The 16,009-nt window shown below is 42.2% G+C and overlaps 1 protein-coding gene across 3 annotated transcripts in view; it reads right to left on the bottom strand.

Annotated features, from left to right (window-relative positions):
- Positions 1-3,032: 3,032 nt before the first annotated feature.
- Positions 3,033-16,009, bottom strand: part of spock3 (SPARC (osteonectin), cwcv and kazal like domains proteoglycan 3) — a 19,006-nt gene continuing 6,029 nt past the window's right edge. For 2 of the 3 annotated variants that reach the window (XM_019876689.1, XM_019876691.1), the window contains exons 3-12: positions 12,459-12,467; positions 12,322-12,361; positions 8,774-8,882; positions 8,048-8,156; positions 7,440-7,548; positions 7,105-7,209; positions 6,724-6,945; positions 5,825-5,887; positions 5,588-5,725; positions 3,033-4,748 (exon numbers count right to left, since the gene is read on the bottom strand). In XM_019876689.1, the coding sequence (XP_019732248.1) occupies positions 4,603-4,748; positions 5,588-5,725; positions 5,825-5,887; positions 6,724-6,945; positions 7,105-7,209; positions 7,440-7,548; positions 8,048-8,156; positions 8,774-8,882; positions 12,322-12,361; positions 12,459-12,467 (1,050 nt within the window). In that variant the 3' untranslated portion in view covers positions 3,033-4,602. The remainder of the gene's footprint in view (positions 4,749-5,587; positions 5,726-5,824; positions 5,888-6,723; positions 6,946-7,104; positions 7,210-7,439; positions 7,549-8,047; positions 8,157-8,773; positions 8,883-12,321; positions 12,362-12,458; positions 12,468-16,009) is intronic. The other variant, XM_019876690.1, reaches the window with a different exon arrangement.

Raw genomic sequence — 16,009 nt, 5'->3', positions numbered from 1 at the left:
AAAAAATATAAATACATAAATAACTTGCTGGCCTGGAATTGAGCGGCCGTTCAGGGCTCGTCCCAAATTTCCCAATTGCCACCACACCCCTTGTGGTACTACTAGTTTTAGAGAATGACAACTATTACTACAGTGACAGTATATTAAAGTATTTAGAATTTTTTTATGTAGAATATAAAATATAGCGCACATTTTAGAATGTGCGCTATATTTTGTAGTTGGCAAGAATTGGAAGAAAATCCGACTATCAGCCTCACACAGGCACGATGGTTGTTCACGACCATAAAACATAGTATACAGCACAGTATAGTTATTTTCACCACTCTCGAGTGATTTTTATGTCTGCCTGTCAACATATGGTTGGCTTTTTACCGACGGTTATTTATTTTGCCGACAAGCAGTGTTCATCATGTGGTGTGTTCTCAACACAGCAGATGATGAAATAAGGATTTGACCTGAAGAAAACAAGGCCGGCTTCAAATGGTGAATAGTTTACAGCCATTAAATCTATCCTGGCTGTCGCACTTGCAAATGTGCGTGCTGATGCAGCCACAGTAACATGAGCTTCCTGTGTGCATGTGTGTGTTCCAGTGTATTGACTAACAGTGACCATTAAAGGAAGCCCTCCTGCCTCCTCAGCAGCTCGGCTCATATCTCAGGAACTTTTTCAACAATTAGAGTTGCGCAACGAAAAGAGCATTGCAAACATAAAAATAGTGAGGCCAGCTGAGAACAGAACAATCAAAAACGTCATCAATATTAGCTACCCAATGAATTTTGGTTGCCATAATGGCACGTAAAAAATGTTAAAAAGCACCAGATCTTTGAAGATCGCTATTGGTGACTATAAAGTATTTTATGAAGTGTTTTTGTTTTTCTTTTTTTGTTGACATTTGTTTGTTTATTTGTTTGTTTGTTTGTCAGGAATACATACCTATTGGATTTTTCCAATAAGTGCATGGGCTGGTTGATCACCATAAAAGTCAACTTAACTTTGAAAAAAATGACTGGAAAAGCTGAACTCAGGTCACCGTGCCTTGTTTATCCAAGAAACCTAATTTCCGAACATCAAAAGTGCTTCCTGCAAATTGAGGCACTTCCCATCACAGCTTCAACTTTCAGTCTCCATAGATCATTTTTGTATTGTTGGCCCTCATCCAACAACTGGGTGGAAGTGGGCCTCTGAGATTGCATCTATGCATATTTCCACAGGCTGTGCATACAGGGAGAGGACAAAAGTTAAAATGAGCGTTTGACATTTACTCAGTGATGCTTGCCAAGGCATGTATACACACACACACACACACACACACACACACACACACACACACACACACACACACACACACACACAAGGATGTACAAAACAACAAAACAATGAAAAATGTCACAATTGTGCTTGTTTTTCAGAAGGAGATTTTTGGTCCCCACACTGAAACCAGAGCCACCGTAGCCCTTCTAGGTGCCCTCAGCTGAAAAGTCACATTCATGTCCCAAAAAAAGTGGATAGGAGTTACGGACGACACGACAAGTGCTTGTTGAAGCGCACTCGATGATGTCCAGATGAGATCAAGTGTAAACCTTTAGACAGAAAAATATTATTTGCATGACCACAATATAAGATGCATTTTATTCATGCTTAACACTCTTAGACGGCATGGAACCCTTTTTCTTTTAAGTGTGCAGATTAACTACAAAAACAGTGACCTCTTTTTGTTGTGCCTCTGCAAGTGTCGATGTAGTGCCGTATGTGTCCAAAATTGTCTTCTTACAGATGCATGTTGCTTCATGTTTTTGTTCCACAAAGCTTACCACTACCAATACAATTAATAATAATAATAAATCAGTTTATGCTTACAAACTCACACATGTTAAGCTTGGCTTTTCTATTCTAGGATTTCCTTGAATTTTGTCCCCACAAGTGATGAATACCAACAAATGCACACACAAATAACCATTGATGATCGTTCCTGCGTCTTGTCTGGAAACAAACTTTCTAGGTCAGTATCCCGGTCTTAACATTTCCAAATTTGCAATGTTAGAAGTTTGCTTCCCACTGTTCCTGCTCTGTGTGTGTATATGCACCGTATAGCGTTTGTGTGACGATAAGACATCAAATATTAAGCTGTTCTCCTACATAATGCAGTGATGCCGCTCAACACACACACACACACACACACACACACACACACACACACACACACACACACACACACACACACACACACATCATTACGGACAAACAAGCGATTTGTCCCCCACACTTCCAAAATGGCTTTAAGTTATGCATAAGCGTCCTCGTCATCCACTTACTGGAATCACTTTGTTTCCAGGACAAGATCGGCTGTATATTTCATCAACTTGACAACTCATGCTTTTTCACTTCTCACTGATAGCAGCACGTTCCTTATTTCCTTTCAACCGCAGACATGTCTACAGTGTGAAGGTTCATTTTTCCTCTATTCAAAACAAAAAAGTCAGGGGGGAAGTCAAACAATGAGGGGAACAGAATGCGCTTGCAAAGGACTCAGGAGCAAAAAAAAAAGGTCAATATAGCATTTTATTTCAGCAAATCATAATTACACTGTAAAAAAAAAAAAAGAAAGAAAAAAAAAAGAAAAGCATCTGTATGGCCTGAAGCTTTAGACGCTAACCAAGACGACAGTGTTGAAGATAGCTACAGTGTCTAATCTAAGCTAGTCAAGTTTGCAAGTAGAATTATTTATCAGAATTTCTTGATGTAAAGTGGAATTCCATGTTAAGAGATTCAAACCAAGAACTATTCGGGTCACATTTTACTTTAGATGGCACACGTTAGAAATATCGAAACCTAGTTGAAAACAAACCGTTTAATGACGAGATGACCACAATGTGTCCCATTAGCCGCCTGGCATTTTTTTTTCATGATACCATACAGTAGACGGTGTCAAAAAAAAAAAAAAAAATCATGTTTTATGTGGGGGGAAAAAAAAACATTATACTTGAAGAAAGGGATACCATTTTTGGCCCACGTCTAGATCTTGAGTGCACAATTGAACGTGGTCCGAATGAAACTGATAAATCTCTTTGGTGGCGGGGCAGTGGCGGGGGGCGATGAATGTCTACACAAAATACAACAATATTACTTGACAACAGTGGTGTAGTATGGGTTGCCAGCACCCAGGGCAGACCAAATATTTGCGTCCCCTAACTCGTGGACCTGTACGCCCCGAAAATGAATGTAAAACTGACCCCAGATATGCATTTAGACTAATTTACTGGTCAGTATAGCAGGGTAGCGCATATGCAAATCAAGACTTTTTTCAATCTCTATGAAGCCATCCCAGCCACCATTTTTTTTAATCTTCCCGACTCAGTCTACTAATATATTGTATAAAACCTGTGGAAATCCAGCTGAATTTAAACTTTTAAGCCCCTAAATGGCTTGTGTGCTTCTCTACGTCTTAGCAATCCTACGAAAGAAAGGAGAACAGCAGCTGAAGTACGAGAAAAGCCAGACAGTAAAGTTCCTCTCACGTCGTTTCACGATTAGCTCAGTTTAAGTCAGGTTCAGTCCATCACCTGTCCCCACTAGAAAAAGGCACACCTTCACCTTTCCACCATCCCGCATGGCTCTGTGGTTCTTTTACTGTGCAACACATTTCTTTTCAAATCGAATGAGTCTGCCCAAAAAGAAAAACGTATAACATCTACTGTTCAGAATGTTTTTTGTTTGTTTTTTTTCCCCTCGAAGCTCAGTAGACAATATGTGATTTGTTGCTAGCCGCGCTTCAATCTGTACACACTATTTTGAAGTTGGCTGCTGCAACGTCACGCAGCGTTTGAACATGCTACAACAAATCCTCTGTAATCATCCAACAATGGATTAGAAAAATACATCATCATTTTCACCCTCAACGCCTCTGGCTTTTTTCCCTCCCTCTAAGCACTAATCGGTAGCTGAGCCTTTTGAGATGATTAGATTTTTTTTTTAAATATATATATAGTTTTCCAACACTGAACGCTATGTTTATGTCTCAACTCTTCCAACAAGGAAGCGTGTCCGACCCATATCTTGTTTTTCCACACAGTCACAGTTACGAATGGAGATGAAAAGAAACCGAAAGAGTGCAATATTCTCTTATCTACATCATCAACATCCCACCTATACACAGGAACATTAGATAAGGAGCAGGAGAGCGAGGGATGAAGAAGAGGAGGAGGGCGGGGGGGAATCTCTTAAATAGCGCGCCTCAGGCATCAACACACTCAGAGTGGTGTACAAGGACAGGACACACCAAGAGGACACGAGTGTCCAATGAAAAGGGAGGTTTTTGCACATGTGACCACATCCAAAGCACTGGATTGGCTGTCATTGTTGGCAACGGCAGTCGAGGCAACAAATGCCATTAACCAACAGTATTTTATAGTCAGGAAGTGAAATTAAAAGAAAAATGGAACATCTTTTTTTTGTATATAGGTAAAAACAAAGAGAACACAGATTAGTCCTTAGGCTGTTAGTATGATGAAATATCTGCCAGGGAAGTCGCCAAGAAACGTGCAGTTTGACCAAACAAACAGTTTCTCTCTTTTTTGTTTTCTTAAAAAAAGAACACATTAAAATTACGACAGATATTCATCGTCGTCGTCATCGTCGTCCTCCTCATCGTCCAGCCCAGCCTGCTCATCGAGGACAAAGGAATCTTCATCGTCTTCGGTGATCATGGAGTCTCCGCTACCGAGATCTCCTGAAGACTCTAAAATCACGCCTAAAAAACAGAGAACTATTCATAAACATCACAAGTGTCTGTCTAAATTGTGCTTCTCTGCATGAAAGCAATCTTCCATGAGAAACAAATAGAAAACAATGTTCACAGCTAGCGTGACTCCCTGAAGATCCGCAGCTCAGCCAAGAAATGAGCATGTGCATAAGAAGCTCCATCACTTATTTAAGCTTTGTTTTCTAGTTAGTGAAGCAAACTAGCTGCCGCATGCATAAGGGACAGACTTCAGGCACAGACACAGTCAAAATAGTTGTGAAACTGTCAAATGGGGCTCGACCAATTAATCGGCTAGCTCTTTTAAAATCCTGTGATTTTAAAATGTGTGATTTTAATTTGTCCTATCACTGATTTCACAAATTAGATGAACCAGTATGCCACATGATTTTTGTCTATTGTTCTGTTTGCACATTAGCTAGTGATGGTAAAGCTTCAATATGCTTCATGAACCAGTTGTTGGATTGACACCTCTAAATGGCACTGTTGGTTTAAATAAACGGGTTTAGGAATTGGCCAGTCACTGTACTTTCATCCCATTGTTGAACAGAGAGTGTCATCTAGAGGAGTCAAACAATACAAATGGTTCATGAAGCAAGTTTGAAGCTTCATTTTCCCATCACTAACATTGACCCTCAACAAAGCTATCCATCCATTTTCTAATCCGCTAATCTTCACGAGGGTTGCAGGCATGCTGCAGTCTATCCCATTCAATCGATTTTTGCTGCCGTCTTAACTAAGCATGAACACGTTTCACAATTTCCAAACTGTATATACCCATGCGTGGTTCATTGTGTTCCTTTACTCAATTCCCTCACGTCTTTACTTACCGCAGTCAGCTGGGCCATGGGTACGCGAGCCGGCCAGCTCGTTGCCATAGCGATCCACACACCAGCACTGGCCGCTGCTGCTGTGGCACTGGTGCGAGCGGTAGTAACCGTCCTCATCACATGAGGGCAGGTACTGGCCTGCAAGATGTGGTTCAAAACACATAGGAAGATAAGCAGTGTTGGTGTTTGCATAAGTGTACTACGTATGCATGTGTGCGTGGGTGTGTTTGGGCTTACCGAGCAGCTTTTTTCCCACTTGCTTCTTGCCGATGGATGACAGCTCAGCTTTACAGGGAGAGTCTGGAAAGGCAATAGGAGGGACTGTGGTGACAAACTGCACACGTCTGCCTTACTGAAAAGGTTCTGTTGATGTGAACTTTGCCTTTTTGTGTGCTATTGTTGTGCTGTTTGTGTTTCAGCTTTTTCTGCAGAAGGGACTTCCAATCTAAGGCATGGTAATAAGCACAGTGTCGTGTTTATTGATTTATTTTTTTTAAGGACAGACTGGGATTCTGTGTTTGACATCACCACTCAGCACTTCATGACCCCCCGCTCCAACATCAACAATTAAGTTCAGGCACGCGAAGGCCCCCGTTTGCACCATCTACCCCGCGGTCGACGATCACGCCACCCCCATCCTTGGCTGTCGAAAAATTCTCCCCAGCCAGAGTTTTTTGGTCTGAGTACATCCCTGATTGGCACTCTCTCATCTGGTGGATTAGGTCTTGCATCGCATAGGGTGATGTCATAGACAGTCAAAACCATTTGGTGTGTTTGGAGCTCTACAGATTGAGACGCATCCTGTCCAAATCCTGTCCCTCCTGAATGTGGTTTCAAGCCGTCTTGCAAAAGTCGGATTTCTTGTGCCTTGTGACTGTTCAGACAACAAAAGAGCCATCCAGTTTGAATATGGATGGGCTGAAAATTTGGTTTTGGCTGACAGTCTGAACAAGGCCTTAGTCTACACAATACATTGACATTTTTGTTGACTGTTGCGCTGTGGGATTTATGTAATGTAAAATGTGCCTTGGCTCAATGTGGGTTGGTAAATACTAGCTCAACAGGATGTAGAAGATTCATGCTAGTATATTTATCATCATAAGAACAGCAACATTCTTACAAGTGATATGTATTACCTGTGTATCTCTGGAAACAGGTGCACCACTCGGAGCTGGAAATAACTTGGTCGCTGTGCGTATCGCATGACTTGAACAATGCGTCGGAGCAAGGCTCGTTCCTGTCCAGGTAGAGGCTCTTGATCTCTGATTGGTCCAACTGGAGGTCAAAGTTTGTGTCCAGGCGGGAGAACATCCATCCGAGAGGCTCTTTGCATACAGGTGATGCGCCGACTTCAAATTCTGATCGGGACGGACAATTAAAGTTCATATGTGTGTGTGTGTGTGTGTGTGTGTGTGTGTTTGTGTGTGTTTTTTATATATATATATATATATATATATAATATATACATGTGCAGTACATACATATATGTTGCAGTATATTTTAATGTCGCAACTCACTGTTCTTCTGGATCTTGTCTCTCTTGTGGTTGCCGTTGTCATGAAGCACTCTGAACCAGTCTCTTAGTCGACCCACTGCCTCCTTGAGTTCAGACTCGCTGCATACTGAGAGAGAACAACAGTCATGATTAATGATGCTGCTTTATTGCCTCACTCCTTCCTTTGGTGGCTAAGAGGCGACGGAATCACTTCAGGTGATCAATGAGCTTGAAAAAGGGGCCAGGATATCATCTGCCTGTTCATCCTGATCATGCACCACAATATCCATCTTAGTGTGTGTGTGTGTGTGTGTGTGTGTGTGTGTGTGTGTGTGTCTGTGCGCATGCGTGTCTCACCTTTCCTCTCTGAAGAGCTCTCTTCAGGCTGAGCGGGGCAAGGACACATGCCAGGGCACTTGACAGCAATCTTCTTACCAGTGATGCATGCCTGGTAGTCTAACTTGCACTAACACAATGAAACCGTGGAAGGAGAAAAAAACGTGAGTCACATTATGAGGAAACTCATGTGACTTCCTTCTTTCAATTCAACAACATATTTAGTTTGTGTATAAGGGGTGGGTATTGCAGAGAACTCCTGATAAATAGGACTATTATTTACAAATACTGTGTCATGATTGCAGTGCGATCGCAATTAGGCACGGCATGAAATGTAATCGATTGTAAAAGATTCTGTTCATTGTCGTCTCAATGTGGAAAACTTGATGTTACCTAGGTTACAACGTACACTATAGCACCATCCCTCCTACCTGCATTATTTTTGTTCACTTGCACTGGCATTGAAACAGGAATTCGGAGCCCACAGTTCCAAGGATACAAATATTTGAAACATAATAATAATAACAATAGTAATAATAATAGTCTGCGCTGCCAAAATGCATGCATGCATGCAAATTCAGATATGGTTATTTTGTCTCAGCCATACTGTTGAATGCACTCCATGGTACCTTGGTGGAGTAGGTGTGACCATCGGTTCCACAAACAGGAGAAGGGTGAACCACGGGGCAGGGTTTGCACTTGGAGCCGGGACTCTGGTACAAACTGGCGTCTTTAAAGCTAGAGAAAATGAACACGAAGATGAAAACGATGCATTGACAAACTCGGATTAAAGATTTGTGTGTGACAATTTTCTCCTGTGAGATCTCTGTGCATGCATGGCAAGGTACCGCGGTGGCCGAGAATGGCAATTGAGGTCAGCATGGTGTTGCTGTCCTCAGTCCAGTCTGCAGTGTCCCCACCAAACACGCACAACAAACCCATATTCAAGACCCATTCACATAACTTGGCAGAGCTTTGCCTCAGTACTGTGGTAATTGGACTCAACGGTCACCATCACGAGGGAGCGGAGCAACCAGTAGAGCAGTGGCAAACATAGGAAAAGCCCTCTGGTCTTAGCGCTTTTCCTGCCACTTTAATAAGTGAGGAGACAACACAGCAGGCCGCGATGAAGTCAGGGCAAGTAATAAAAACTTGATTTGCCGCTGATGCAGGAACATTCATCTTTCATTTGCAACTTTGTCGTATGGAATCATCCGACTGCAATTTAGCGAGACAGTTTTAACATGGGAGCGTGTTAGTGTGTGTGTGTGTGTGTGTGTGTGTGTGTGTGTGTGTGTGTGTGTGTGTGTGTGTGTGTGTGTGTGTGTGTGTGTGTGTGTGTGTGTGTTGATTACCTAACCCTCCTCTGGCTGACACAAGTGGCTGTTTTATAGTCCTCAGCCACACACACCTTGTGGCGGCCACATTTGATCTTCAGACATGGGTCTTTGGTGGGATCAAGGCCTGCGCATACACAAAGAGAACGCTTTTAAGTGTGTATATTTGCAGTCTGTTTGTGGCTCTTAGAAGGGCTTCTAGAAACAAAAAACAACGGAGAGGGGGGGGAAGCACAGAGAGAATAATCTCCGAGGATTAAATGTTCGTTTTGTTCTTTCCGAGATGTGTCAGCGATTCCTTAGTCAAAGCTTGTACTTTCATTTTTATCCTTTCGAGCTACATGGATATGTGGGAGACATCTGTTTGCGCACGCTAATTCAAGCCACTAATGTCTGTCTCACGCCGAACCTAAAGCCGTAATACCGTAAGCGTCCTTGCCGCTAAAAACAGACGGAACTAGTTATAGACGCTACGTCTGACCTCACATCAGCCTTAGCTGTGCGCCGGGCTTGTGCGGCAATTCTTTAATTGCACTGATCTGGTAGCAGCCGAGCGCGACGGGCAGCTTTTAGGAAAGATGATTTCAGATGCGAGCGTTAGCCTGAAGGTGTGATCTTTATTGGTAGAAGCGCAAGGCGGCCGCCACGGATCGCGGGTCTGCCTTTGCCACGTACGGCGACGTGTACGGAGAGGATCTGAGGCCCCGCTCTGATCCGAGAACAGTTTGTGAGCGACCTCTCGGCTAAAGAACCTTAGGATAATCCCTGAGCAGCTTTGCTAGATTACACAGCCTCCATCCTCCAACGCACTCTCTAATACTATTGTTTCCCTGTCATGTCCAGAGTGGATATGGTGTGTTAGAGGTTACACTTGTGACTTTTATGTGCTCATGTCCCAGTGGGCTGGGATGCGAATATGCATTTATCACCCTCTCTATTACAATGGCGAATCAAGGTGACTGGAGGTATAAAAAATGATGTTTCCGTTGTCATTTACTTTTATTAGACGATCAGTCGCCTGAGGATAAAAGGGGGAGAGCCAGTCATCTGTCGGATGACAAACGGCCACTGTGAGGAACAGTAAATTTCAATTTGCGAGAAAACGAAGTGCATGTGACTGAGCAGCGGCTCCTCTTGATTCTCATTAAGTCTTTCTATCCAGGCATGTTGGCTCGCTTCATTAGATAAGCACGCCAGCACAACTGTGGATGAGAAATTAGAGACTTTCATTTCTTTTCAACTTCCTTTAATCCTGCCAGCGGCCATAAAATACCACAATCGTTTTTTTGGTGCGTGTTCTGAATGAAGAACAATAGCACTGTGTTGTATAAAGACAATAAAATGTATTAAAAGGAAATATTACAGTAAAAACATTGTTTTATTAATTGTTGTCACGATGTGATGGGACAAAAACCAAAATCACACAAGTGGAGTGTTGTACGTGTGTGTGCCTCCAAGCTCCAAGGGGCAGGGCCTGGTGAGTGACATCAGGACTTGTCTGGGAGTGAGTTTATGGTGAGTTTCGTAAGTGTTCTCATTTTGTATTTGTGTGTGACTTTTTGCCTCGTTCAATAAAAGGCTGAAAGTGTATCTGTGGATCTCCCTCACCCCATCCCCTCCGCCCTATTTTACTCGAGCTGCTGACAAAAAGCGAAAAGAGAGAAGAAATGACACGGCTTGTATATTGCAGGGTGCAGGGCTGAGGAGTATTCAGAAAGCTAGCATGTTCGTATCTGTTTCTTTTGTAGACTTTAGAGCTCAAACACACTAATGGAATGTGGTGGTGATGATTAATCTGCTCAATCGATGACCATCTTTGCAGCACCCACATGGCAGCAGCTCAGCAGGCATGGAACCCAGGCTGAGCAGGTACTGGAAATCTACCTTAGCGTCTGTTTTTACAAGAAAAACTGAGAAAGTGTCACCTAGAGCTAGGGAGCAACAAAATGACTGATTGAATAGGCAGTGTAAACTCATCACATTGTGATAGTGAAGTCCAGTGGACACGTTTTCCCTGTTGGACTGGCTTAATTTTTCTCCTTTGGTATAACAACTTCAACCCATTCATGCACCCTGTAACCTGATAACATGAGAAGCTGTCCACTGTAGTAACCGCTCTCCCTGAAAGGGTTAAATTGGTATGAGCTGCCAAAACTCTTAAATGCATGTTACAATTTGTCCTAAATATCAGGGTTTTAGTCGGCCTGGTGGGCCAATGGTTAGCGCATCGACCTCACAGTGCAGAGGTGCCAGGTTCAATTCCAGCTCCAGCCTTCCTGTGTGGAGTTTGCATGTTCTCCCCGTGCCTGCGTGAGTTTTCTCCGGGTACTCCGGTTTCCTCCCACATTCTAAAAACATGCATGGCAGGCTGACTGAACCCTCAAAATTGTCCCTAGGTGTGAGTGTGAATGGTTGTTCATCTGTGTGTGCCCTGCGATTGGCTGGCAACCGGTTCAGGGTGTCCCCCGCCTACTGCCCGAAGACGGCTGGGATAGGTTCTAGCACGCCCCGCGATCCTTGTGAGGAGAAAGGGGCTCAGAAAATTGATCAATGGATGGATATCAGGGTTTGATTGATTTCATCAATAGAGTAAATGTTTTTTGGGGGGAGGGGTTGGGGCTGGGTGTAACTTCGATTTATTTATTTACTGGAAGAACGATTGTTTTGTCAGTCATGTGCAATTTGAGTTTGCCGTGTCAGACAATGAGCAACAAACAGTCTGCTGCGCAGTGTTTTGAAAGATTGTTCAACCCAAAGCCTGTGGCACAGAAGAAAAAACAATTACAGAGCTGATTGCGCTTAACTTTGTCAAAGCCACGGCACCTGTTTATATGGAGCAAAAGCAATCATTTATCCACGCGCCGGTCCGCCTTAATGGTGGTTGCAGCTTTTGTAATGAACTTCAGAACGTCCCCATGACAATTTATCTAAATGCATTCCGCGCTTCCCTTGAGTTTATTCTGGTCGAGTCGCAATCTATTGTATTTTAACCAACTACTTTCGGTGGTGTGACTTCACAAGAAGAGTGTTTGGAAGTTCCCTAAATATCACAGCCACATGGAATTAACCTCCAATACACGACAGAAATGCCTCTCTTTCCCAAAGTGACCCAATCAGAGACATGCATGACTAAGGCCTCATTTTGGAGACAGGCTTTCCTTGACATAAAATGTTGTACCTGGAATGCTTCATATTGTATGTAAGACTGTTCCCAATTTCAGGGAGAAAGATTCATTTTGTTTAGAAGCAGCACCACTCATTCCTGTTCCGATCAGTGACAGTTTGGTTGTTACCTAATAATCCCAAACAGAATACTTTTCTTCATCTATTGATGTTTAATTGTCAAACGTGTAAAATGATAACACGTATTAAAGGACTGTGTTTGAAGGGCCACGTCCTCGATTGAAATCGATTGAAAATTGGGAATTTTGGGGGCAAAAACATCCGGATTTATATTTTAAGACAGTTTTGCCCAGTGCTATTAACAATTAGCAGATATAATATGCATGTACATAGAACTGTACAGGAGTGTTCAAAATAATGGTGCTTATTCCATTGACACAGACCTTGATCAAAGGGCTTGGATGGCGTCCATGTTCCCGGCTCCTGAAACAAGGTCAACAAGGACACGGTTTAAAAGATACTTCAAATCCATGCATATGTACATGACAAATTCAATGCCAATGAAAGGAGCTATACAAACCTCCACTTCCTTCAGGGAAGGCATTATAGAGAGAGAAAAAGGAAATCATTTTGTTAGTGGTTTCTTTATCAGAGAAATGCGGTGGATGAAAGTGTCGGTGAGCATCAATCACCAACGGCTCAGGGCATGCATGTGTTTAGCAAAGATAATGCTCTGACGTGAGCGGAGCAAAGAGGAATCTCATCAAACAGCCAAAAAAAACAAAACAAAATGAAGAAAAAACATTGGATAACTAAAACACATACCGTTGGGCGTACTTTAAACACAAGGTAATTGTTTATCAATTTGTGAAAGCATTTCAAGACCGCACAAAACGTTGTAGGTGTCAAATCAACAAAGTATGCATGTATTTAAAGTGTACTCATTTTCTGGAAGGTCAAACCAAACATTAGGAGTAACAACACAACCCGGAAGTCAGCGCCCCCCCATTGTGACTAACTGTGTGATCTAAACGTAATGCGATTAATCAGCAGGAGCCGCCTTATGAAACGCTAGCCAAAAACAAATCTTTCATACACATTCATGCACTTTGATGAGAAGTGCTCGTCCCCATCATAACTAGAACATGAAATAACTATCATTAGACAATCCTCTTTGAGACTGCACAAACGGCTTTTGTGTGACTTTCTTCCGGGGCGCAAATCAAACAGAAAAGGAAGGAAATACGCTGACATTGCAGGAATACATTAAACAGTGCGGCAGAACAGACACAAGTTTTTAACCACATTTCCTGTCCCTCCGATATACGAATGAAACTCTCCACTGAAAGCCGCACATCTAATTTTAATGTAATTACTTAATAATGTGGTCAAATGAGGTGAATTTTCTTCCAAAGAACGTCTCTGAAGTCCTTGTTTCTTTGGCGTACAACCGAATGTTTTCATTTGATTGCTGTCCAACAAAAAGCTTGTACAGTACAATGGAAACTCGCTTTTTGTGTGATGTTTTATTTTCCCTTCAAACTTTTGTCACAGCTTTCATACATCCACCGGGTTCTCATTCAGTTGAAAACGGTCCGGTCCAACCTGATCCGTGTGACCCGTGTGACTTGGCCACTCATGTGCTGTGCGTGTTGAGGAATTGCTTGCAGCAGTTCACTGAGCCAAAACGGGGCCAAAGAAAGTTGCGAGCGCAGGCCTTATGATGAAGAAGATGGAAAAAACACCATCCAAAAAAAATTATAACTCACAGCAAAATATGAAAATGATGGATTCCCATTCCTCCCTCTTCCCTCTTTGACATATTTCATCCACCATTAAGAGTCTTCATTCAAGGTAAAAGCAATGTCGAATGCTCATTTATCAATTTTAACACTTTTGTTTGTCAACTGTTCGATCATAAAACTTTGAGAAGAATAGTGATGTTTTGTTCTATAGTTGATAGTGGGTTTTTTTTTTTGTTGTTGTTGTTCGGCTTCTATCATTATCATAATAAAATGTTAAAAGGGTGCACATTATTACTACCACACTTGAGTTCATAGTACAATAGAACAGGGATAAACTGACAACTCAGCCAGCAAAAATTGCCTTAATAGTGCACTTTTGGTTTCGGTCTAAAAGTTTTCCATCACGGCCCAGAAAGGATGTCTGCATTTTAATGACTTGATGCATGACACTTATTATACAAATGTTGGCAAGAAATAATAGTCATTATAATCTTATTTGCTGTATTTTATTGCATTTAAATGACTTTCCACATGTACATTATCGCCGGCATCGGCCCCCAAAATCTTCACTTTTCAGGGGAACAGAAAAACAGAATGTTTGTTCAATCACGTTGCATCGCCAACGAGAGCAAGAGCAGGGCTGTAGGCGGTATTTTGCTCCTAAAATTTGAAACAGACGCCGGCGTAATATTACTTTACTCAAAGGACGCTTTCAGGGTATTTTCCATCGAAAATTTCAGTTTGATATTCATCGTGGTGTTAAATTTATGCAGACTCTTGTTATCCTCATTTCCCTTACTGTTCGATGGATTGATTGACATGAAAAATCTCTTTAAAAGAATCTGTCTGATCATGGTGGCCTCGTGCAAATCAGTCTCTGAATTTTAACACATTCACCGACACATAGTCAAATTTGTGCGGGAACAAAACATAGCCGAAGAAATTCTTGTTCGGTTTTGAAGATATTACAATTTCTTTTGCTCTTTCAGTTTTCGTCTTCGGGTTCCTCATTTTTGATTGTGACTTTTCGACCAAGAATTTTCATTTCTCGGCATCTGTATTATACCGTTTGTGTATTTCCTCACTATGGACTAAGAAGGAATCTGTTATGTTTTTTGTTTCGTTTACATTTGGTTTTGTTCCCTTGTGCCCTTCCGCTGTTCTCGTTATCCGGGTCTCTTGTGTTTAACCAATCAGCTCCCTCAACCCGTTGTCTCCGGTCCAGGTGTTTCACGTTGTCTCGTCACTTTGCTTGTATTTTGTTCCCTGGGTTCTGTCAGTCTTTGTTGGATCATTGTGTGTGTGTGTCTGTGTGCCCCTGTCATGCTTTGTTTCTGTCTTAGGGTTTTGGGTTTTTTTTTTTTTTTTGCGACTTTGGTTTCCTTTAGTTTTCAGGCCTTTGTTTGTATATATCAGTTAGTTTGTTTCCAGCGTTCTCATGTTTGTATTTTTGTGAAATACATCTTGCTCAGTCCACCCTACTCCTCCTGCCTCCCTGCTTTTTGGGGTTCTCCACCTACCATCTCGCAAACGTGACAGAATCATTTTATTCCAACGACTTACATCACAACTTACTAGAAAATATATTTCATATTAGCCTAAAAATACTCATGCTAGTCATTTGTGCCTCAGTGAATACATGCTGTGCTTGTGAATTTTGTTTTTTTTTCCAAAGGATGACATTTTAATGTCAAATCATCCTCCACTTTCCCTCGTGCGCCCTCCCTTCTGTGATGTCAAGAGGGGGTAACTCTTGCCCCCCTCCTCAGCTCTTATTCTGGTGTCGCTGCACTTTTCATCTTTTCCCTCGACAAGGTCATCGTATTACATTATGAAGAAATGAACTCAAGTGAGCAAGGATAATATTTGTTTCTTCTGTGTGCTTTGTGAGCTTCCTTTCGCCTATTTGAGACGTGAATGAGGAAAACGTTGCATAATGGGGGCCAGGACCATAGTCATAACAACAAAAAGTGCCCTTGGTCTGAATCCTTGATGGATTGAACACAAGTCACGCAAACAAACACAGTTCAATAAAGAGTCTGCTTTTGCCGAAACACAGAAAACCCCAAATCCACTATGGATGATCTAATTGCTTCCTCAGTGTCTAAATATAGAAAGTGTTCACTTTATCACTCCATCTCCTTTCCACCTCTCTCTCACTCGACAATCTTCTCTCATCGTTTGCACAAATGCACACAGTCAAACCAACTGTGACTCTCAAGGCTTATTAGTTCCTCTCATCTTTTTTGCAATTGTGATAAACGGAATGCTCGAGAAAAATGTTGCATGATAATAACCACTTCTATCACCTTTGCTTTCATCTACCCAATACAGAATAGACCCCCCCCCCCCCCCCACCCCCCCCCCCCTCGCTCTTAGTTGTACA

This window comes from Hippocampus comes, unplaced genomic scaffold (genome assembly GCF_001891065.2).
Source record: "Hippocampus comes isolate QL1 unplaced genomic scaffold, H_comes_QL1_v1.1 scaffold51, whole genome shotgun sequence".
Classification (NCBI taxonomy): Eukaryota; Metazoa; Chordata; class Actinopteri; order Syngnathiformes; family Syngnathidae; genus Hippocampus; species Hippocampus comes.
This window is presented reverse-complemented; position numbering and strand designations above follow the sequence as displayed.